This window comes from Octopus sinensis, linkage group LG14 (genome assembly GCF_006345805.1).
Source record: "Octopus sinensis linkage group LG14, ASM634580v1, whole genome shotgun sequence".
NCBI lineage: Eukaryota > Metazoa > Mollusca > Cephalopoda > Octopoda > Octopodidae > Octopus > Octopus sinensis.
This window is the reverse complement of record NC_043010.1, coordinates 59,562,815-59,587,098: the sequence shown is the minus strand read 5'-3', so window position 1 is coordinate 59,587,098 and position 24,284 is coordinate 59,562,815. Positions and strand designations below refer to the sequence as shown.

Genomic DNA, 24,284 nt, shown 5'->3' with positions numbered 1-24,284 from the left:
CCAATTTAATATTTATATTTTGGTTTACTGTTCAAAGATTTTAAGGCTCCCAGGAATATCTTTTATGATTTTTGGACTAAAAGTGACACATATTTTCAAATAAATAGTTTGAAAACATCACATAACATAAATATAGTCTTGCGTTAGATAAGTAAGATGAGCATGTTAACAGCCAAATGAGAGCAGATTAAATTACTTGACATTTTTCTGTATTTTACATGAGAAATAAAAAATATAATCATGATTCAATAGGAAATCAGGAGGACATTTTGAGTGATCTCCCTTGATCATGAACAGCTGTAAAAGTTACTCAAGTATTGGCAGTGGTAGCAGTCAATCTTCTCACTGAACCAAGCAGAGTTTCCAATGGTTTTTCTAATTGCTCGTACTATCTGTCATTCATCACTCTTGACAGACGAATCACTGTTTATTTATTTATCTATTTTTCAGTAACAGTATGTACGGAGTCAAAACTGATATGCAGGGCATTTTGTCCACTGCTCTTACAAGTTTGCCAATTCATGCCCAAGGACTGGATGGATAAAAAGCAAAATTGACCTCAGTGGAACTTGAATTCAGAAGACACAAAATAGAAACAAATACCACAAGGTATTCTACCCAACACTAAAAACTTGATCAAATTACTGCCTTTCCCCCACATGAAATAGAAATGACAGTCTCTATGTGTATATTGACTTGACACAATAAATAAATTCAGATTTATATTCTAAACTAAATACCATTTGATATTGTAAAACATTTTCAGTTCAAACAGTATTGTCCCATAAATAATATATGCTATTCTAGATGAATTAATTATTTTAATATTTCGCTTGTCACCTTAAACAGGCGGTAAATCATTATTACTCATTAACTGACTCACACATTAAATAAAATTATCATCAAAATAACATTAAAAAAAGACAGTGAACCAGTTTATTTCTGTTTGTATACCATTACTTCAATACATAATACTGAGGCAATATTTAGCTGAATACCTTAAAAATAGCAGAATATTTTCCTTTAAATATCAAGATAATTTTAAATAAAGTCACATGGTTAATAAAACTGCCTTTGTTTCCTACAGATGAGAGTGGAAATAAAATAAATAATTTAAAAACAAAATTCTTGATGAATTTGTTTCTAATTACTTATTTTGAAATATGAATCAAATAATAAGTGACAGCATAATTAGTTTAATTGTGTTTAATTGTTAAATGAAGATTTACAAATTTTTTGTTGTTTAGCCCTGTGTCAGCTTTGACCCAACAGAACCATAACCAAGTGCATTGAAGCAAATGATCAAACCATAATTTTGTTTGCATAGAGAATCCATTGGTGTTAAAAAAGAAAATGTGTGACAACATATAGGGACTTGAGACTGAATATGTCGCAGGTGACAAGAAATCAATATTCTTTAAACATTTGTCAAAATCACAGATCGCTTATAGCTTTGCTAACCTATTTTGATGAAAATATTTCTACACAATTAGCCAGAAAAGTAATTTTTTTAAGACAAATTTCTGTAAATGAGTATCAGTTATATCTGTAAGTTCACAGAAACTAAATTAACAAGACATTATTTTAACATCAAAGTGAAGCCATCAATAGACATAGAGATCAAAATAAAGATTTAAAGATATTTATTATAGAGTATATAATGTTGAGATAGCTCTATGTAGAACACTATACTTACACTATGTGAGTGAGTGTGTGTGTGTGTGTGTGTGTGTGTGTGTGCATGTGTGTGTGTGTGTGTGTGTGTGTGTGTGTGTGTGTGTGTATGTGTGTTTGTGCGTGTGTGTGGCGTGTGTATAACAGACACCATTATCAAAATATTATACTTCACGATCTATTTACTTCTAGTTAGATAATACGGATGTAAAATAAAACCTAGACGGGTATATATAATTCACTGATATCTTTATTCAATATTTACTAAGCCCTTAAACCATACAATGTCAGACTGGGTGATTAGGTAAAACTATAATATGATACGCAAAATAATTATTGTGAATACATCAAAAATGATAGCAAATATTTTGAACAGTGTATACAGCAAGAATTGAATATTCTTTTCTTCTTTTACTATATTTTTTCTTGCAAAATATTTTAATAGCCATGTTGGTAAAGAGGACAATGAATGAGAACTAATGCAAATCTAATATGGCCACCAACAGAATATTACATTTTGAGGCTACAATACAAGCAAACATGAAATCATTATTTCATGTAATTTGAATAAATAATATTGAACAATAAACTTACCTTCATTGTGTGTAAAATCCTTTGTTGTATAAACTGTGACTTGGTCCCAATGTTCTGTTGTTAATGGTTGTCTGTGTCACTGCTGCTATGGTGTGACAATGGCTTCATGTTGATGGAATAGTGTTGGTGGTGAGTCAGTGGGAACCAGCAGTTCCCTCTCAGTCTTCCTTTGTGGATGTGTGATGTTTAATGTGTGTGTGTGTGTGCATAAGTGAGAGATGGGTGATGCTTACTCCAGCCTCACTCAGATTAGATGTTATGTTTCCCCTCACAGAAAAGACAGAGTAGTGAGAGAACACACACAATCAGCTCCACAAACAGTCAGCCATGATAAGTCTATATAACACCAACATGTCTGATGTGGAGAGAGACTGACATAGAAATCCTTAGAACAGAGAGGTTATATTAACAAAATATGGCTGATGTTGTTAATGTGTGTGTAATTTAAAATGTAAATACAATATTGACAGTAATAGTTACTGTGTTTGACCTAATTCTAAACTAACATTTCCATACAGGATTTAAAGATTTTTTGTTATGTAAATTAAGTAAAATACATTTTCTGCAATTATTAATATGTAACATTATTTATTATATAATTTATATTTGTAATATTTCTGTTGTTTTAAATGTTGTGTGAATGTTGAAGGTGATATTATTTCTGTTGTGTTCCTTTCTCAGCCTCACTTAACTGACAACAACATCTGGTGTTGAAGGTAACTGTCTCTCTGGAGGTTTCACATATCTGTCTTGGTAATGGTCTCTCTCACTGGTGCTTGATACATCGGGTGGGGCACCACCATAGATTCCTGAAACACACATACACAAGCATATATATATATATATATATATATGTATATATATACCATCATCATCATCATTATTGTTTAATGTCTGTCTTCCATGCATGCATGGGTAGGATGGTTGACAAGCTGGCCAGGTAGAAGACTAACCCAGGTTGCTGTGTCTGCATGCCCTTCCTAGCACCAACCATTCTTCAGAGTGGACTCAATGCTTTTCAGGCGGCACTAGCACAGGTAAGGTCAGTTTCAGCTTGATTTTTACAGCTGGATGTCCTTCCAAATGCCAACCACTTTACAGTGTGGTCTAGATGCTTTTTACATGGTACCAGCACCAGCAGGGTCACCAAGCATCTTGCAAGACAAGGAATTTTAGAGGGAAGGGAGTATTGGAAGAGAAGATCTTGTGTCAGATATGTGTTGCATTTGAGTAGAAAATGCCAGTCCCTTCAATTTATAATAATTTATCATACAAATTCCTCACACAGAACTAAAATGTATTTTTATTTTAGGTTTACTATACCCTAACCACTAGGTATGTGGCCTTACATCATAGGCTTAATTCCCTAACTGGGTAGCAAGTTGTGTTCTTGAGTAAAACACTTCATTTCATATTGCTCCAGTCTGCTTTCAATCAGCAGGGTGGCATCACTTGAAGGCTAAAACAACACAAAGCACATTGTGATCAGGGATGTGTAACAACAATCGATAATCTGGTCAGTCATGTGAAATATGTGATCACATGAAATATTATCTAATCACATTATATTTCGATGATTTTGTTCTGCTCCGTCAATGGTAGAATATTAGATGATTATCATTCGTGGAAACACCTGATGTTATTATACAGATACAATAACAAATCCATAAATCAATACATAAATTCATATTTCTAACTATATAGAGAAATTCAATGAAATATTTAGGAAAAGTATATATTGAGGGCTACATTATCTAACAATTTTACCATATTTTAAGGTGTTATTTGAGGGAGATGCAGCAATTGTTTGTAGCAAATCATGGGACTACATACACACTACTTTCTGTCTTTCTTTGTGGCTTAAGGCACCTAAGTTTCCCAAATCATCTCCTACCTAATTACTAATCAAGATTGATTTTGTTTAACTTCAATGATCAGACAAGAACCAGTGTTTTCAGTAATATATGGCCAGGAGATTGACAACAAGTTTAGCTCTGCCAGGAACGTTTAATTTCTTTCAATGTCTTGTTGAAATCTTCCAGTACACTCATTAATCAACATCCAACTGGTCATAAAAGTACCAAGTTGGAAAAATTCATCATGCCACATCCATCCAGGTAAAATAACAATAATAATGTAATTATTGTACACAGTGCTCAGGTACAGTATAAATAGTTTTAAAATAGTTTTATGAAATATAAATAACTAGGTAATATATGAATGTTTCCTTAATACTTTGGACAGATATTTCTGCAATAAACTTCAACAATTACCTGTGATAATTCACGTCGTTGATATTTTATTCACAAAACTATTAAAGAGCATAGGAAAGATAAAATTTGGATCTATGTTTAAGTAAATGACTCACTGATATGTTCAAAGCTATTTCTCACATTTTAAAAGTGAAATATCTCTAAATATAACTAGATGATTCAGAGAAATTTGTATGTTGAATTATAGGTAACAAAACAGAGAGACTTGAAAGGTTTTTATCTCGATGATTACAAGTGAATTATCTCCCTGTGAAAGTTACTTGTGGAGTAGGAGACTCAATGAGAAAATGGTAGTAAAATAAGGTAATAACTAACTTATAACAATGACCAATAAGGAAATATTGGTTTCAAATTTCGGCACAAGTTCAGGGGAGGGGCAAGTCATTTACATTGACCCTTTAGTAATTATTTTATCGACCCCAAAAGGATGAAATGCAAAGTCGACCTAGGTGGAATTTGAACTCAGGATGTAAAGATGGATGAAATGCTGCTAAGCATTTTGCCCAGCATGCTAATGATTCTGCCAGCTTGCCACCTTAACTAATAAGGAAATATTAATAGAAGTAAGGCAGCAAGCTGGCAGAAACGTTAGCACACCGGGCGAAATGCTTAGTGGTATTTCGTCTGTCTTTACATTCTGAGCTCAAATTCTGCCGAGGTCAACTTTGCCTTTCATCCTTTCGGAGTTGATAAACTAAGTACCAGTTGGGTACTGGGGTCGATCTAATCGAGTGGCCCCCTCCCCAAAAATTTCGGGCCTTGTGCCTAGAGTAGGAAAGAATATTAATAGAAGTAATGACAGATTGCACCTGAGTTACTGAAACAAAACATTCTGAAAATTAAATAATCATAATGAAATTAATAACAAAACATGAATGGATAAGTTTTTTTTACCTGACATTGCTGGAATTTCTTCATACTGTCTACTTGACCGCTCACTCCAGCACTGTCCACTGCTCTTACGACTGGTCAATGTGTCGGTGGGATAGTGAGAAGATGGTCTGTTGTCTCCATAAGATGTCACCTCAATCGGTTGACTGTATTTCTGCTGTTAAAAAAACAAATTGTTTTATGTCTTATTGCAATTTTAATATAACATATTATCTTGAAAAGTTTACAAAATCTATGCTTTATAAAATATTGATATCAATCATCATTATATGTTATTGGCGTAAAATCAATATGAAGAAAGTTAAACATTTACAAGTTACGTTTCATCATCATCATCATCATCATCATCATTTAGCGTCCGTTCTCAATGCTAGCATGGGTTGGACGGTTCAACTGGGGTCTGTGAAGCTGGAAGGCTTCATCAGGCCCAGTCAGATCTGGCAGTGTTTCTACAGCTGGATGCCCTTCCTAACGCCAACCACTCCGTGAGTGTAGTGGGTGCTTTTTACGTGCCACCCGCACAGGTGCCAGACAGAGCTGGCAAACGGCCACGAACCGATGGTGCTTTTACGTGTCACCGGCACGGGGCCAGGCGAGGCTGGCAAACATTTAATACCATTATTCAGTAAAATATTAGATTATCAATAGAGAATCTTAACACATACCTTATTTATGGCTTTCTGAAGACATCTGCTCACTACTGATATCTTCCAGTCATATAATTCTTAATTAAACATTAACTACAAAGAAACAGTCAATCCAAATAAAGCTTACCTTTGTAGACTTCTGCAGTGTCCGGTTCATTGTTGATGTCTTCCAGTCTTCAGGATAGTAATGGCTCCTCGAATGACCATATCTCTCTGACATCTCTCCTCGATTACCTGACATCACAGGTACACTGTTGTTACCTTGATAGATCAACTGTCTCATCTCATTGCGACATTGGTATGCCTGTTTCTCTTCTGCTGTTCTTTCAGATGAGCTATTTCTCACATTGTTACATCTCACAATACACAGGGTTATAGAAACCACAATAGCTATAGATACTATCACAGCTGCTACTACAATGATAATCAACAATGTCGCATCTATTGTGTTATCACTTGGTAGGTGCACAGCTGTGAACATTGGTGACGTCTTGTTACTAACAGTAAGTGTCAAAGACACACTAGTTGTTGCTGACAGAACTGGAGTACCACTGTCTTTCACAACAAACTCAAGCTCATATGATCCGCCATCATTTTGGTAAACTGTGCGAGAGTAAGATAACACACCAGTGAACGAATCCAGTTTAAATAACTGTCTCTCGTTACCTGAAACGATTTCATACCTGAGAAAAGCATTCATGTGACTGTCTATATCAGATGCTTTCAGAACTGTGATGTCGTTCTTACTTTGCGGATGATAGTGGACATTAAGAGTGAAAGGGTCAACACTAGGAAATGTAAAATATGGAGCATTATCATTTCTATCCAATACTTCTACTTCAACATTCACTGTGTTATTCAGAGATGGGCTTCCATTGTCTTTCACAAAAACCTCAAACTCATAGAAATCTCTGTGTTCTCTGTCTAAAGACTGGTTTGTTGAAATAAAGCCAGAGTTGATAATCTGGAATGGCAGACGATATTGCTGTTTATTTCTCAGAGAATAAGACAATTCACCTCCCTTACCAATATCTGGGTCTGTAGCATTGATAAAGCCAATAGGGAAATTAGCTTTGTCATTCTCATAGGTAAGGAACTTGAATGTGTCTTTCGTAAAGTGTGGTTCTACATCATTCACATCCAACACTTGGATTGACAGATCTTTATCAGTTTTCAGAGCAGGTAATCCTTTATCTTCACACGACACAGTAAAGTGATAATGTTCCTGTGTCTCTCTGTCTACTGCTTTCTTTAGAACTATTTTATATTCCTTCGATCCCATTGACTGTAGTTTGAATGTGTCATCTTTGATATGACAGTTCACCTGTCCATTGTGTCCAACATCGTTGTCAGTGACCATCACATAAGCAATGAAACTACCAACTTTGATGTCTTCCAGAATGGTGGCTGTGTTGTGATTCTGTGTAGAAATAAAATTCACATCAATATTTGGAGGATTGTTCTGCTGGTTGATAACATTTACCATAATAGTGGCTATAGAACTTAGAGGAGGCATACCTTTATCTTCAGCTTCTACATACAGTTTAAAATAATCTTCTTTACCAAACAGTATAGGTTTTATTAAAAATATTTCACCAGTTTTATCATCCAGATTAAAATGTCTTCTCATTTTCTCATCTGTTTTGGGGCTAAAATAGAAAGATATTTTACCATTCCTGCCAATATCTAAATCACTGGCAGATAATGTAACTACTGGAATATTCTTTTTATGTTTATGTTCGATAGAAACATTGTAGATACTTTGGGAAAATTGTGGTTTATTATCATTTTCATCTTCTACCGATATTTTAACATTTAAAACAGATTGTTTTGGTGGAGTTCCCCCATCTTTACCAATGACTTCAATATTGTAAATATCTTTTGCTTCTCTGTCTAATTTGTCTTCTAAAATAATTCCTAATTTTGAAATTCCATCTGCTCTTTTGGAAACTAATAAAGAGAAATGGTTTTTATTGTTTTTTAATTCGTAATTAATTAAACTGTTCTGATATCCAACATCTTTATCAATAGCATTTTCTATTGATCTTTTCGTGCCTTTACCATCTGTTTCAGAAAACTGAATGCTGACCTCTTCAGTTGGAAACTCAGGTTGGTGGTCATTGATGTCTTCTATTATGACTTTAATCTTTAAGATCTTCATAAATGTCTTCGATTTGTGAACAGCAACTTTAACGATTTCAAAACATTCTTTCTCATAACTACACACAGACTCAGCATCCAATGTCTCAACAGTGTACAGTTTACCTGTTCTCGTCACATTGAACAATTGTTCTCCCTTTTGTTGCAGTTGACTAAATGTAATTAAATCCTTATTCTTTAAGAAGGAGCTGTCTGATTTCTGTAAGTCAGCGGCAATGTCCCCTACATAGGTGTAGGGACTATTCTCTTCTTTAACATGGTATGTGATGTCTTCACTTCGGGAACAGTGGAAGAAAGTCAGTAAAACACACAGGTGTAACAACATCTCTGGTCCTGATGTTAATATAGTAGACATTGTTAAGATGGCTTCTAATACCAAATCTGAAACAAACGTTAAAATATTAATGCAGTTTGGTAAACTATGTCTGATTGTTTTATTTTTCTGAAAACAATATAGGAATACAACAGCTAAATAATATCAAGTTAAGCTCCAATATATATTAGTCGTCTTTGACGTGAGATATTAAAATAACTTGTAACTAATTAATATCAGATTTTAATGGAGGATGTAAGGCAAAAATTTATTTAAACGTTTAGCATTCAAACCAGCCATCTCTGACCTAAATATTCAACTTGTTTTAGGTTCAAACCAGTCAGATTTGGCCTCTCACACCTACTCTACAATGTCCATCAAAACTAATAAGCAATTATATCATAAAAATCTCAAAGCTACAAGATAATGCATGATTAATTCAAGATAATGTGAATAAATAAGCAATACATTTGACAGAGCAATCTGGAGGCTAAAGGGTTAAATATCAAAACGAGTTATCTCCCTTGAGAATATACTACATATTACACAGTAAGTACCTGTGTCAAAAAAAACAAAGCTATATCATGTTTCAGTCATTGGACTTCGGCCATGATGAGACACATCCTTTTGATGGTTTAGTCAGAAGAATCTACCAGCAGTAATTGTCAACGAGTGTGAGGAGGACAAACACACACAACAAGTTACCATGCAGTTTCCACCTCCCTCATTTACTCACAAGTCATTGATGAACATGGGACGATAGAAGAAAACACTTGCCCAAGTTCTTGCACAGTGGAACGGAACTCAAGAGAAATGAGCTTCTTAAGCACAGTCATGCCTGCACCTATATTGTAATACTCTGTAAAGCTGGAATGAAAATTGTCATCACAACTAAGAACTTGTCCATCTAGACTAATGATATATTTGGTAAGTGTTGTGAGATATTTTCCATTGAGTATTTTTGTAAAACTATGGATGAAATTCTCAAATATCATGTTCCATATTAAAAACGGTCATGATAAAACATATATCTGTTTATTACCATTCACAAATTCACATTCCTACTCTATACTGATCGACATTTGATATTGAGATTTTCTGTTTAATAACTCTACTCCTCTAAACAGCATATTGTGTTTTATGTAAAGCTCTAACTCAAATCAAGTTATAATACTAGTTTCAAATGTTGACACAAGGCCAGCAATTTTGAGGGACAAGGTAAAGAAATTACATCAACTCCAGCACTCAGCTGGTCCTTATTTTATCAACCCTTAAAGGATGGAAAGTAGAGTCGACCTTGGCGGAATTTGAACATAAAGAGGGTTGAAATGTCATTTAGCATTTTGTCCAGTGTGCTAACGATTTGGCCAGCTTGCTGACTTAAATCAAGTTCAAATATTAACATCTAGGATGATTCCTTAAAGAAAAGGAATTTAGTAAAACATCATTAAGTACTTGTTACACAAGCAGCTTGCTGCTTTCTTGAAACTTTATTTATGACAATCATTTGTATAAGTCTGATTAAAATATTAAATCAAATGTGAAAAAAACTTTTTCCGCAATAAGATTTCATTATGCTAAATGAAGAATTTAGTTGAGTGATTTGAATTTAACAAATAATAATAATATTTTTTTGTTTAAATATCATGCTTATTTTTAATACAACCAGCAAACGCATGATATAACAGAATTGTATTTAATTGTTCCTTTTAGTTCAAAACAAAATTAAACTAGAGTAGACTTTGATCTAAGGTATTTCAGCCATGACCCTTCCATGTTTTAACCATAAAGAATTACAACAAGGAAATCGATGTTACAAAAGAAAATACGTGACAGGTAAAGGAAATGCATTTGAATAACAGTCAATAGCATTAAGTACATCAATATACTTTATCCATTCACAGCACTGCAAGTAGATCACATTGAATGTTACGAAATAGATTTCAAAACCCTTTCCATCAGGAAATTATTGAAATATCAGGAATATCACTGACCTGTTATCTAAAGTTCTTAACATGTTGCAATATGTGAATTAGTGATTAAATAAGAATTATGTGCAATGTTAAAATATAAGACATATATTATGAAAGCTGACAACAAATGCCTTGGAAAGAAAAATGTTGTAAAATACTAAAGCTGAACATATTTTCTTTACCTTAAATATTTCTCACAAAATCCTTGAAAGCCATGATGGAAACGAAGACATTAAATGAGAAATAAGACAGATTTAATATGGCCACCATCAGAATATTACATTTTGAGGCTACAACCTGGTGATATGTTAAATTATTATGTCACATAAGTGGATAAATAATAAGGAATAACAAACTTACCTTCATTGTGTGTAAAATCCTTTGTTGTATAAACTGTGACTTGGTCCCAATGTTCTGTTGTTAATGGTTGTCTGTGTCACTGCTGCTATGGTGTGACAATGGCTTCATGTTGATGGAATAGTGTTGGTGGTGAGTCAGTGGGAACCAGCAGTTCCCTCTCAGTCTTCCTTTCTGGATGTGTGATGTATAATGTGTGTGTGTGTGTGTGTGTGTGTGTGTGTGAGTGTGTGTGAAAGGGAGGAGGAGGAGTAGGATGGGTGATGCTTACTACAGCCTCTCTCAGACTAGATGTTGCCTCTCACACACAAAGACAGAGTAGTGAGAGAACACACACTCTCAGCTCCACTAACAGTCAGCCATGATAAGTCTATATAACACCAACATGTCTGATGTGGAGAGAGACTGACATAGAAATCCTTTGAACAGAGAGGTTATATTAACAAAATATGGCTGATGTTGTTAAAGTGTGTGTAATTTAAAATATAGACACAATGTTGGCAATAGCATTTTATGTATGCTCGACCTAATTTTTACCTAAACCTTTTAGAATATATTTTGAAAATCTAACAATGACATATAATCCAAGTAAAATACATAAACATTTAATATTTTATTTACTATTTATTTAAATCATGATTAAATTTACATTTTTTGGATCAAACTCTATTTTACCAGGGGAATCGCCTGAATATAATTTTTTATGAATATTTCTCTTAACTCTGGTTTACCTAGCTATACGTTGTTACACACCGATTGTCTATTTCTAAAGCTGCTCAGTTGTTCATCTAAAGAAACTATCCCTATAAATGTGTGTGTGTGTGTGTGCACATAGTGAAATTCACAAGAAGATATTCAGTCAAAGGCAGTCAATGCTTTTAACTAACTAATATATTTCTGTTGTTTTTAAATATTGTGTGAATGTTGAAGGTGATATTATTTCTGTTGTGTTAACTTAACTGGCAACAACATCTGGTGTTGAAGGTAACTGTCTCTCTGGAGGTTTCACATATCTGTCTTGGTAATGGTCTCTCTCACTGGTGCTTGATACATCGGGTGGGGCACCACCATAGATTCCTGAAACAGATATATATATACACACATCAACCAAACTTACAACATAGTTCCCTGAGACAATAAGTATTTACTGACATTATATTCAATCTTTAGTCCGCTACATTCACTGGACTAACACAGAAAATAATAATCATTTAAAGGTTTCTTATGGCTCTCTCTAAGAACCTTGAACACCATAAGCAAATCAATGACTGAATGGTTTGATGTAGGATGAAAATAAATTTAACTCAGTTTAGTTGAATGATAATATCTCTGAATTTGGTATATTACTGGATTGAAATAGAGCCTATAAAATTGTTTAGAAACAAAAGTAACCAGCTGTAATAACAGTGATAAACATATAAATAAACCTAGAAATAATGGTGTTTTGTGAATTGCTGAAATTTTAGACATATTGAAAATTAAACTATTGTAACATTGTTAATAACAAACATAAAAACCTGATTCAGTCCTTATTTGGAAATACTAATATCTTAGATGGGTTGGTAAAACACATTACCTTTGCATGTTGTCTACAATGAAACTAAATCAATAACAAGTATGAATGAAACAAATTGTTTTACCTGACATTGCTGGTATTTCTTCATACTGTCTACTTGACCGCTCACTCCAGCACTGTCCACTGCTCTTACGACTGTTCAATGTGTCAGTGGGATAGTGAGAAGACGGTCTGTTGTCTCCATAAGATGTTACTTCAATGGGTTGGCTGTATTTCTGCTGTTAGAGAAACAAATTATTTCATGTCGCATTGCAATTTTAATAGAATATAAAATTTTACGAAATCCAAGAATTATATATTATATATAATGATATCAATCATCATTGATGTTACTGGTTTAAACTAAGTATGAAGAAACAAACTCTAAAATTTACAGACTAAGAATATAACTAACATTTAAAACCACTATTCAGTAAATAATTATAAGATTATCAACAGAGACTATTACCACACACCTTCATGCTTTTTGGTAAAGTTCTGTTCATTGTTGATGTCTTCCAGTCATATACTTCTTAATTAAACATAAACTAACAAATAGTAAATCCAAGTAAAGCTTACCTTTGTAGACTTTTGAAGTGATCTGCTCATTGTTGATGTCTTCCAGTCTTCAGGATAGTAATGGCTCCTCGAATGACCATATCTGTCTGACATCTCTCCTCGATTACCTGACATCACAGGTACACTGTTGTTACCTTGATAGATCAACTGTCTCATCTCATTGCGACATTGGTATGCCTGTTTCTCTTCTGCTGTTCTTTCAGATGAGCTATTTCTCACATTGTTACATCTCACAATACACAGGGTTATAGAAACCACAATAGCTATAGATACTATCACAGCTGCTACTACAATGATAATCAACAATGTCGCATCTATTGTGTTATCACTTGGTAGGTGCACAGCTGTGAACATTGGTGACGTCTTGTTACTAACAGTCAGTGTCAAAGACACACTAGTTGTTGCTGACAGAACTGGAGTACCACTGTCTTTCACAACAAACTCAAGCTCATATGATCCGGCATCATTTTGGTAAACTGTGCGAGAGTAAGATAACACACCAGTGAACGAGTCCAGTTTAAATAACTGTCTCTCGTTACCTGAAACGATTTCATACCTGAGAAAAGCATTCATGTGACTGTCTATATCAGATGCTTTCAGAACTGTGATGTCGTTCTTACTTTGCGGATGATAGTGAACATTAAGAGTGAAATGGTCAACACTAGGAAATGTAAAATATGGAGCATTATCATTTCTATCCAATACTTCCACTTCAACATTCACTGTGTTATTCAGAGATGGGCTTCCATTGTCTTTCACAAAAACCTCAAACTCATAGAAATCTCTGTGTTCTCTGTCTAAAGACTGATTTGTTGAAATAAAGCCAGAGTTGATAATCTGGAATGGCAGACGATATTGCTGTTTATTTCTCAGAGAATAAGACAATTCACCTCCCTTACCAATATCTGGGTCTGTAGCATTGATAAAGCCAATAGGGAAATTAGCTTTGTCATTCTCATAGGTAAGGAACTTGAATGTGTCTTTCGTAAAGTGTGGTTCTACATCATTCACATCCAACACTTGGATTGACAGATCTTTATCAGTTTTCAGAGCAGGTAATCCTTTATCTTCACACGACACAGTAAAGTGATAATGTTCCTGTGTCTCTCTGTCTACTGCTTTCTTTAGAACTATTTTATATTCCTTCGATCCCATTGACTGTAGTTTGAATGTGTCGTCTTTGATATGACAGTTCACCTGTCCATTGTGTCCAACATCATTGTCAGTGACCATCACATAAGCAATGAAACTACCAACTTTGATGTCTTCCAGAATGGTAGCTGTGTTGTGATTCTGTGTAGAAATAAAATTCACATCAATATTTGGGGGATTGTTGTGTTCATTGATGACATTTACCATAACAGTTGCAATGGAACTGAGAGGAGGGTTGCCTTCATCCCTTGCTTCAATGTATAATTATATGATTCTTCCTTACCAATTTGTAATTGTTTAGCTAAATACAACACACCAGTGTTTTCCTTTAATACAAAATTATTCCTAATTTTATCAGGAGTTTTTCTACTAAAATAGAAAGATATTTTACCATTCCTGCCAATATCTAAATCACTGGCAGATAATGTGACAACTGGAATATTCTTTTTATGTTTATGTTTAATAGAGACATTGTAGATACTTTGAGAAAATTCTGGTTTATTATCATTTTCATCTTCCACAGATATTTTCACATTTAAAACAGATTGTTTTGGTGGAGTTCCTCCATCTTTAGCAATGACCTCAATATTGTAGTTGTCTTTCTTTTCTCTGTCTAATTTCTCTTCTAAAATAATTTCTAATGATGATAAACCATCAGCTTCTTTGGAGACTGATAAGGAAAAATATTTATCATCATTTCTTAGTTCATATGTAATTAAGCTGTTCTGGTATCCAATATCTTTGTCAATAGCTCCTGGGATAGTTTTCTTCATACCTTTACCATCACCTTCACCAAACTGCAAAGTAATTTCTTTCTGAGGAAACTCAGGTTGGTGGTCATTGAAGTCTTCTATTATGACTTTAATCTTTAAGATCTTCATAAATGTCTTGGATTTGTGAACAGCTACTTTAACGATTTCAAAACATTCTTTCTCATAACTACACACAGACTCAGCATCCAATGTCTCAACAGTGTACAGTTTACCTGTTCTCGTCACATTGAACAACTGTTCTCCCTTTTGTTGTAGTTGACTAAATGTAATCAAATCCTTATTCTTTAAGAAGGAGCTGTCTGATTTCTGTAAGTCAGTAGCAATGTCCCCTACATACGTATGAGGAATATTCTCCTCTTTAACATGGAATGTGATATCTTCACTTAGGGAACAGTGGAAGAAAGTCAGCAAAACACACAGGTGTAACAACATCTCTGCTTTTGATGGTATTAAAGTGTTGATATTAAATTGTTGATCTGAAACAGAAAAATGTTTTGAAAGTGAGAAGATGCCTTAGAAATCATAATTATTGTTAGAAATCACAGATTGTATGAATACACATTGATTACATGGATCTGTTAAGGATATACTAATTACAGGTGGAAATAATAGTCTATGACCTGAAATGAGAATCACAGGTGGAAAAGAGAAATAGTATTTCTGGTGAAAATCTATGGATGTATATATTTACATAAGAACATATAGGCCTGTATACTACCATTATACTAAGATTATAAAGGTATTAATATAATTTTAGAAAACTGTGTAGTCCCTTTGTCATGAGTTCATTCATTCAGTAATGGTGTTCTACTGGACTTTACCATCATGTCTAAATTCTATATCCAGAACACACCTGTCGCTCCTGGAGCGACAGGTGTGTTCTGGATATAGAATTTAGACATGATGGTAAAGTCCAGTAGAACACCATTACTGAATGAATGAACTCATGACAAAGGGACTACACAGTTTTCTAAAATTATATTAATACCTTTATAATCTTTATCAGAACATCATAACTGAATTACGAACAAACATTTTAATGTCATTATTTCACATAGCAAGGTGGCAAACAGGTGGAATGGTTAGCAAGCCAGGCGAAATGCTCAGCAGCATTTCATTCATCATATTCTGAGTTCAAATTCCACAAAGGTCAACTTTGCCTTTCCTCCCTGGGGTCAATAAAATAAGTACCAGTTGAGTACTGGGGTCGACACAAGTGACTTAACCTCCACACCCCTGAAATTGCTGGACCTGTGCTGAAATATGAAACCATTATTTCACATATGAAAAACATTGTAAAAAAGTTTTAAAGTCAAATGCTCCAAATATATTGGTATCAATCACTAAAAGATCCTGAACCATCTAAATGACGAGTTTTAACAACACCTCAGTGTCAAAAAGTAATTGAAAGATGCTGACAACATTGTACCAATGAAGTCTCAGAGAATCAAATAATCTTTCAGATGAAAAGATTTCCATCATTTAAAGTCAATCCTAACACAAAATATAGAACACATCAAGCCTAGAACAAAATTCATAAAAACAATATCATATGGCTCCTTTTGATATTAACAATTCTAATATCATTACACTTGACATATTTCCATGAGATAATAGTTAAGAGTAGGGATCAGTAAACTTTTTGAAGGTAGGCCAAATTGGAAATATTTTTGAGTTTTCGTGGCCAAGGTAAATATAAAGATATGTAACCATGATCATACATGGCTGTGGAGACATGATAGAAATATTTACTTACAACTTCTACATTCACTTTTTGAAGTTCTTTTTTTTGGGGGGGGGGGTGAAGAAAGGACAAAATATATTCAGTTTTGGGTTAAAATTTTGTGGTTCCTGTGATCAAAACTGACTGCGAGTGGTGATCATGTAACACTGACCTATACATGGATTTAACATACAACATTTTTTTAAATGGTCTTTTCATGCAATTAGATTGTGCCAAAATACTGAAAGCCAACCCTGGGTTTTAAAGCAGTGTATAAATTGCCTGAGAGTGATTCATTAAAATAATTAAGTTTTCCCTTTTGTTCTTGTTCATTTCAAGATCTAAGAGAAGTTCTCCACTAATACTGATAAATTGAATTTGAAACACTTTTATCTGAATTTACATCTTCATCTGAATTTGCTTTAGAAGAAATACAACCAAAAAAGTGATTCAAGTAATGAGCTGGAAGTGAAAAAAGGTTAATGTTTCCAAATCAGACCCCACTTCTCTATTTCATTGAAAATGTCTTTATCAATAGTTTTTTCCATGCATGGTGCTCACTGAAGTTAGATTTTCTATCATTTCAAAGTTAACATTAATTCTCTGAATGAACAATATCATAACCAAACTGTCAGATACATCTGTTCATTCGTTAAGAGCCAACAAAAGCTGGAAGTCTTGTCTTCAACAAGTTGTGTTGTCTCTATAAGAAACAACACAGCATATTGTTTCTTTTGTCTTCAACTCTCTAAATCCCATTTTCTAGACATACCATCAGTAAATAATTCTCCTTTCTTAGCCAACAATTAAACTGCTTTCAAACCGGATTTAGTTGCAGCTACATTATTAACATTTATTTCTATTGAAAAAGCATTAAAAGACTCTAATTCAGAAGTTTATATTTCTCATGACAGTTTTTCTCTTTGATGAGAATTGTAAGATGAATGCTTCAACTGCTAATGTTAATATTAGCACTGCATTTCAGAAATATGGGGAAAAGGCTAAGAATGGGCACCTTTTCATATTGTGTAAGAAAAACTTTGTGTTTTGCTTTAAAGTCATCCCTCAAACTAAGGTAAATGTTCTTCCAGTGTGTGAATTTTGTCTACCCATTTGCAGATTCTGGATCTGTACAAATTTTCTTTCCAATTATAATTTTCAAAAACCTGAAGCTGAGAAAAAATTTAAAGTAGGTCTATTTTGTGAAGAAATACAAGTATTTTCCTTTCTACCACTTTGGACTTAACCCTTTTCAGACATGGGGCTTTAGTATGTGTAGCCAAAAAGACCAAATTTTTTTTCTGTTAAGATTGAAATTGAAGGGTGCAAGTAGAAAACAAAGGATAAAGTACCTAAAGCTACTTTATTAGTATGTAAAACCATACATATTATATAGTTTTATATCTACCGAAAGATGATCTCTGATTGGCTATTACACTTCAAAACGTTGGTTTGATAAGGCCAATGAATCAACTTCAAAGTCCTTTCAGCTGGTATCACACTTGGGCCAATCAATCAGCCTGGGTGTCACAAGAGGGTTAACAACCTGAATTGTATACTTGTTAATTATTTTGTTATTAATGGGTTGTCTGGTAATTTAAAAATACTGTGTTAGGTTCTAATATCCATTATTCTTAATCCATAAATAAATTAAGTAATAGTTATGTTCTAGTTGTACTGATACAGTTATTTGAACTTAATGTTTAAAAACTAGTTTTTTTTTTAATTTCCTCTTTATCAGATAATTTACTACAGTGAAAGTAGAAATTCCAATTACTGAACGAAAAAGTACAGAGGTAAATTTACTTTCAAAATGTTGTCAGGAGGTAAATGGAATGAAAAAAATGTTGAAAGCTGTTGCTTTATATAATCAAAATAGTTACCAGAGGTAAGACACAGCCTGGCCTATTTGAAACTGGTAATAATATAAAAACGTCCCCTGATGCAATAATGTTGATATTACCTACACATTTAATGACATACAAATGTCATTAACGACATAGCATGTGCCATAAATGACATTACATGCAATGGGAGGTTAAATTATTTTAGTTAGAATGAATGGCAGATTTTGTGGCTCCAGGGATAAACATGACATCAACCACTTTACTTGCTTTCCTCAATGTACTAGTAAAGGTTTTTTGCCACTCCCTGCTCATATTGTCATAGATACATACAAACTATATTGCAGCAGTGTATGGGATGTTGTTGATTTCTGTGGCTCCATCCATTTAGAGGGGTGAAGATATACTGTTTGGAATTTCACACTTCAGGAAATTTTCATGTTTTAGCAAACAAAAATATCACACTTTTTTTTGTATTTTTTTTCATATAAAACATTGATTCAGTTGAGGTTACTACAGCAATTAGACTTTTATTTTTTGAGACTGAATTTTATTGCTCACTAACTAAAGATAAATAGGGAAACAAAATTTTTTGTGTGAATGTCACACTCAATGAAGCTGAAGGCTCAAATAAGACTAGTGAGTATAGTTTGTTAACTCCAGTGCGTATGAACAAAAACATGGTTCCAACGGAGGAACAAATTGATTACTGGAGATAAAAACATAACAGAAAACAATAGTGTAACAAAACGGGATATAAAACATTTTTATACACATTCAGTTCATAAAAAATTTAGAGTTAGTTCCCTTAGTTTCATTCACCATAACGAGACTACAGTATTATTTTTATATTATTTTTACCATCTAGAGATATGGAAAATAACATTTCAAACTATCTTTATAGAATAAGTATAACTTTATGATACACGAAAGAAATTCTGCCATGTATTTTGTAACAGAATTATTTTAACATGACCTCCTGGAATCTGTCCAGAGACGTGCAACCAAACGCATACCCTCCATCAGACACCTACCATATTCTGAGCGCCTTGCTTCCCTGGGCATGGATTCAGTGAAGCTCCGGCGTCTGGCGACGGACTTGGTAAACACCCACAAGTTTATCAACCACCTCACCAACAACAACACTGAACACCTTTTTGATCTCCATGTGTCTAACACACGTGGACATGCCTACAAAGTCAGAAAACAACACAGCTCCCATGACTTTCGGAAACATTTTTTCATGCTCAGAGTTGCTGAAGCATGGAATAAACTGCCTGCGTCAGTTGTTGACTGCCATGACACTGCATCCTTTAAGGCCCTCATGCTTTCCGAAATCTGCCGAAACTACACCTGATTATATATACACTTTAGATGAGTTGTAGTGCACCTGAGCACTGTACACAATTATTATTATTATTATTATTATTATGATGATGATGATGATGAATCCATATTATATACTGATTATATACAGAGAATTCAGGCTAAATTTGACAATTCTTTTTGTCTCCTTTTTTCAGGAACAGCTTAATGTATTGATGAACAGTTGACAGTAGTGGAGAGCAAAGAGATCAGAGTTTTACTTGAGATAAAGTTAGCTGACATGGAGGAACCGAAACCATCTGAATACGGGAAAAGAGTTACCCATCTCATGATGATTCATGCCGGGTGTCAAAATGCTGATGTCATCATGGTTATTCAATGCTTTGTGGAAAGTGTAAAGGCTGCAGACACAACATAGCAAGCTGCAATGGAGGCTATGAAGCCAAGGCCAGCAGGAAGGTACACTGCAAGCGTTCTGACTGTGACCACATGCCAGAATTCATCCCCACAAATCTGAACAGGGCCTTAGACTCAATTCAGAAGGCTATGTGAAGCTGCTGCAGGCTGTGGTCAATACCTGGTTGGAGAGAGTTGCTGTTGAAAGGCCATGTGTGTAGCAGCAGGATTCGGATCCTTGCCGTACTTTCAGAAAGGGTCAGAAATGGTTGTCTGAGAATTTCTATGACTTCACCAGCCCCAATTTCTGGTCTCCTAATTGAAATCCCATGGATTAGTATGTGTGAGTCAAAATGAAGGAAGTGTCCAAAGATCTTCCCAGGACGCAATGAGGAACACATGGGCCAAGTTCCAGAGCCAAGGTGAAAGCTAAAGGCAGCAGCTACTTCAAGTAAACTGTTATCTCTGAGCCATGGTTGATGTTTTTTGATGTTTTTAAAATACTTTTATTTTTGGAGGGGATATTGTTTTCTTTACCTTTTATGCAAACTGTCGAATCTAGGCTGAATGTCCTCTGTGTGTATATGAGGAGGGACAGGGGTAGGAGGGAGATGATTTATGATTGATTCAGAATTAATTTCTTTCTACTTTAAATGACTCAAAACTTGAAATGTTCACCTTTCTACTACACAAGACAGAAATCAGGTAACATTCTTTCCTCAATTGATAAAAAATTTCTAATCTATTTAATACAAAATATGTCATTCGGATATCTGCTTTCATTACAAGTTAATTAGAAACATATATTTTATTACTTGGTTCAGCCTTGATGACAGTAGTGTTATAAGAGATTGATCTCCAGTCATTAATATAGCACCATGATGCAGAAAAAACGTAATTTTTACACAGAAATTTGTTTGAAAATAACAAATTTACAGTGAAATAATAAATCTATAGGATATAAAGAGTAATTGCATTTGTTTATTTCAATTTAAATCTCTGTTATGCACATAAAGAACATTTAATTTGTTAATTGTTATATGACTGCAACACTATGACAGACTTAGAATAACAGTTGAATAAATTATAAATATCTCATGAAGAAATTAAATTACCAAGCTATTGATATTAATGTTCTATATAGTTCGTCACTGCTAATATTTTAAATCAAATAAATATCTTAACAAATGTACTCATTTTTTCTATCCTTCTCAAGATGGAATAAAACTAACCTTTCTGAAAATAATGCTCAAGATGAAATTAACAACCAGATATATTTTATTCATTACACACAAAGACACAGATAAGAACACATAGTCAAGTAAAAACACAGATAGACACTAATACAGGAAGCAGCCAGAATTATTAATAACTGTATTATTATGTAATTTGTGAAATTTAATAGAGAAATGCTATACTACTTAATATAGTTAAATGATTATTATGTGCAATAATTTATAAATACAAAGACTAAATATCTAATGGCCTCATTTCCTAGGAACAGAATGAGATATAATACTCATAACAAGTGAATGAAGATAATAAGGATATATAATTATGAAGAAAATTAATTATGTAAGTTTGAACATATATTCTTCATATTAAATGTTGTTTCTATAAAGGAAATCCTTGATTGCCATGATGGAAAGGAAAACTAATGAGAAATAACACAAATCTAATATGGCCACCATTACAATATTACATTTTGAGGCTACAATACAGTTATAAATGAAATCATTATTTCACATAATTTGAATAAATAATATGGAATAACAAACTTACCTTCATTGTGTGTAAAATCCTTTGTTGTATAAACTGTGACTTGGTCCCAATGTTCTGTTGTTAATGGTTGTCTGTGTCACTGCTGCTATGGTGTGACAATGGCTTCATGTTGATGGAATAGTGTTGGTGGTGAGTCAGTGGGAACCAGCAGTTCCCTCTCAGTCTTCCTCTGTGGATGTGTGGTGTTTAGTGTATGTGTGTGTATGCATGTAAGTGAGTGAGAGAGAGAGAGAGAGAGAAAGAGGGGAAGAGTGATGGGTGATGCTTACTCCAGCCTCACTCAGATTTGGTGTTGTGTTTTCCCTCACAAAGAAAAGTGAGGGACAACAAACTATCAGCTCCACTAACAGTCAGCCATGATAAGTCTATATAACACCAACATGTCTGATGTGGAGAGAGACTGACATAGAAATACTTAAAACAGAGAGGTTATATTAACAAAATATGGCTGATGTTGTTAATGTGTGTAATTTAAAATATAAACAGAATATTGATGATAATAGTGTGTCTGACCTAATTCTAAACTAACTCTCTCAATCAGGATTTGAAACTTTAAAGATGTACTGATATGTATAGTAAATAAATTATATTTCCTGAAATATTGGTCTCAAATTTTCGTACAAGGCTAGCAATTTGGGGTGAGAGAGTAACTCAACTGCATGGACCCGAGTACTCCACTAGTACTTATTTTATCAACCCTGAAAGGATGAAAGGTAAAGTCGACCGGGATGAAATCTGAACTCAGTATGCAAAGATGGACAAAATGTTGCTAAACATTTCACCTGGTGTGCTAATAATTCTGCCAGCTCACTGTCTTATTTATTTCCTAAAATATTACCATGTAATATAATCCTTATTCAAGATTTATATGGAATATACATGTAAACTGTCATCATCATCATCACTTAACATCTACTTTCCATGCTGGCATGGGCTGATATTTCCTCACATCCTAAAATTTAATTAATAACTCATTAATAACACATTTTCAAAAGCATTTTTACTTTTAAATTTTATTTTTACCAAGAGAAAAATTTATTTTAAAATTTCCAAAAATGTTAATCTTACCTAAGTTTATGTAATTACAGAGAGTTATATTTTGATTGAAACTTTTCATGCCTATAACTGATGGTTATTTTTTTCATCTGTAAAAACCTTCCAAAGATTTATTTATAATATGTATAGTTTGAAATGCATAGAAAGGAATTCAGTCATATGAAAGCAATATCATGATGTAACTAATATATTTCTGCTGTTTTAAATGTTGTGTGAATGTTGAAGGTGATATTATTTCTGTTGTGTTAACTTAACTGGCAACAACATCTGGTGTTGAAGGTAACTGTCTCTCTGGAGGTTTCACATATCTGTCTTGGTAATGGTCTCTCTCACTGGTGCTTGATACATCGGGTGGGGCACCACCATAGATTCCTGAAACACACATATATATCAAATAAATGTATTGAATAAGTCACATAGTCAGTAGGTATTTTATGTCAGGGAAAAAAACTGTCAAACCTTTAAAAGAAATTTAGATGTGTTTTAATTGTACAATATATTATGTTGTTTACTGATTTTAATTAAATAGTTCTGCTCCATTAGTTTCAAAAAGTATTATAAATCACACCACAATTACCTGTATATTGTGATGAACAACTAATTGTACATAATGAAAAACAAGGGACTAATGATGAAAATACTGGACCAGGTTAAAATATATGAAATTAAGAACTTGACAAGGTGAGTAGATATATATCTGAATTTGAAGGAGATTCATCACAAGGGATAAGTTACAAAACTTAGTGTAAATAATAAATAAATACATAAATAATATATAAATATAGTGTAAATATGAAAATGTAGTATAAATAATATACAAAGAAATGTCACTCACAACAAAACCCATATCCAAAATATTTTTGTATTCATATAGACAGATTTTATAAAAGTCATTTTATCAATTTGTATTTCCGCATCAGTTTAATAATTTATGTCCCTAACACTTAGCTGAATGGAACAAACACCATATTTTGTAGAAAAAAGTGCAATACCTTTTTAGATTCCTGTAAACTGTGTACTTATAACTACCAGAATATGAATAAGAATTGAATACTCTTGTAAATGTTCCTAATGTTAGGTTCTTGAAGATATTTTGTGAAATATAAACATAGTTCAGATCATGTAAATGTTTTCTGTTTTTTTCAGTGTTTAGAGTTAATTCTGGACAATACTGTGATAACCACCTAATGACATTTTATATTATGTAAATTGCATT

The 24,284-nt window shown here is 33.5% G+C and overlaps 2 protein-coding genes across 2 annotated transcripts in view; both read right to left on the bottom strand.

Annotated features, from left to right (window-relative positions):
- Window positions 1-2,739, bottom strand: part of LOC115218999 (protocadherin beta-15-like) — a 58,191-nt gene extending 55,452 nt beyond the window's left edge. The window contains exon 1 of the mRNA XM_036509268.1: window positions 2,269-2,739. The gene's annotated coding sequence lies outside the window, so the exon portion shown is untranslated. The remainder of the gene's footprint in view (window positions 1-2,268) is intronic.
- LOC115219393 (protein dachsous-like) overlaps window positions 1-24,284 on the bottom strand; it is an 85,403-nt gene that overhangs the window by 54,634 nt on the left and 6,485 nt on the right. Inside the window, exons 4-10 of the mRNA XM_036509392.1 lie at window positions 23,324-23,440; window positions 14,821-15,417; window positions 13,017-14,419; window positions 12,523-12,673; window positions 11,843-11,959; window positions 11,532-11,569; window positions 8,010-8,681 (exon numbers count right to left, since the gene is read on the bottom strand). Of these exons, the coding sequence (XP_036365285.1) occupies window positions 8,010-8,681; window positions 11,532-11,569; window positions 11,843-11,959; window positions 12,523-12,673; window positions 13,017-14,419; window positions 14,821-15,417; window positions 23,324-23,440 (3,095 nt within the window). The remainder of the gene's footprint in view (window positions 1-8,009; window positions 8,682-11,531; window positions 11,570-11,842; window positions 11,960-12,522; window positions 12,674-13,016; window positions 14,420-14,820; window positions 15,418-23,323; window positions 23,441-24,284) is intronic.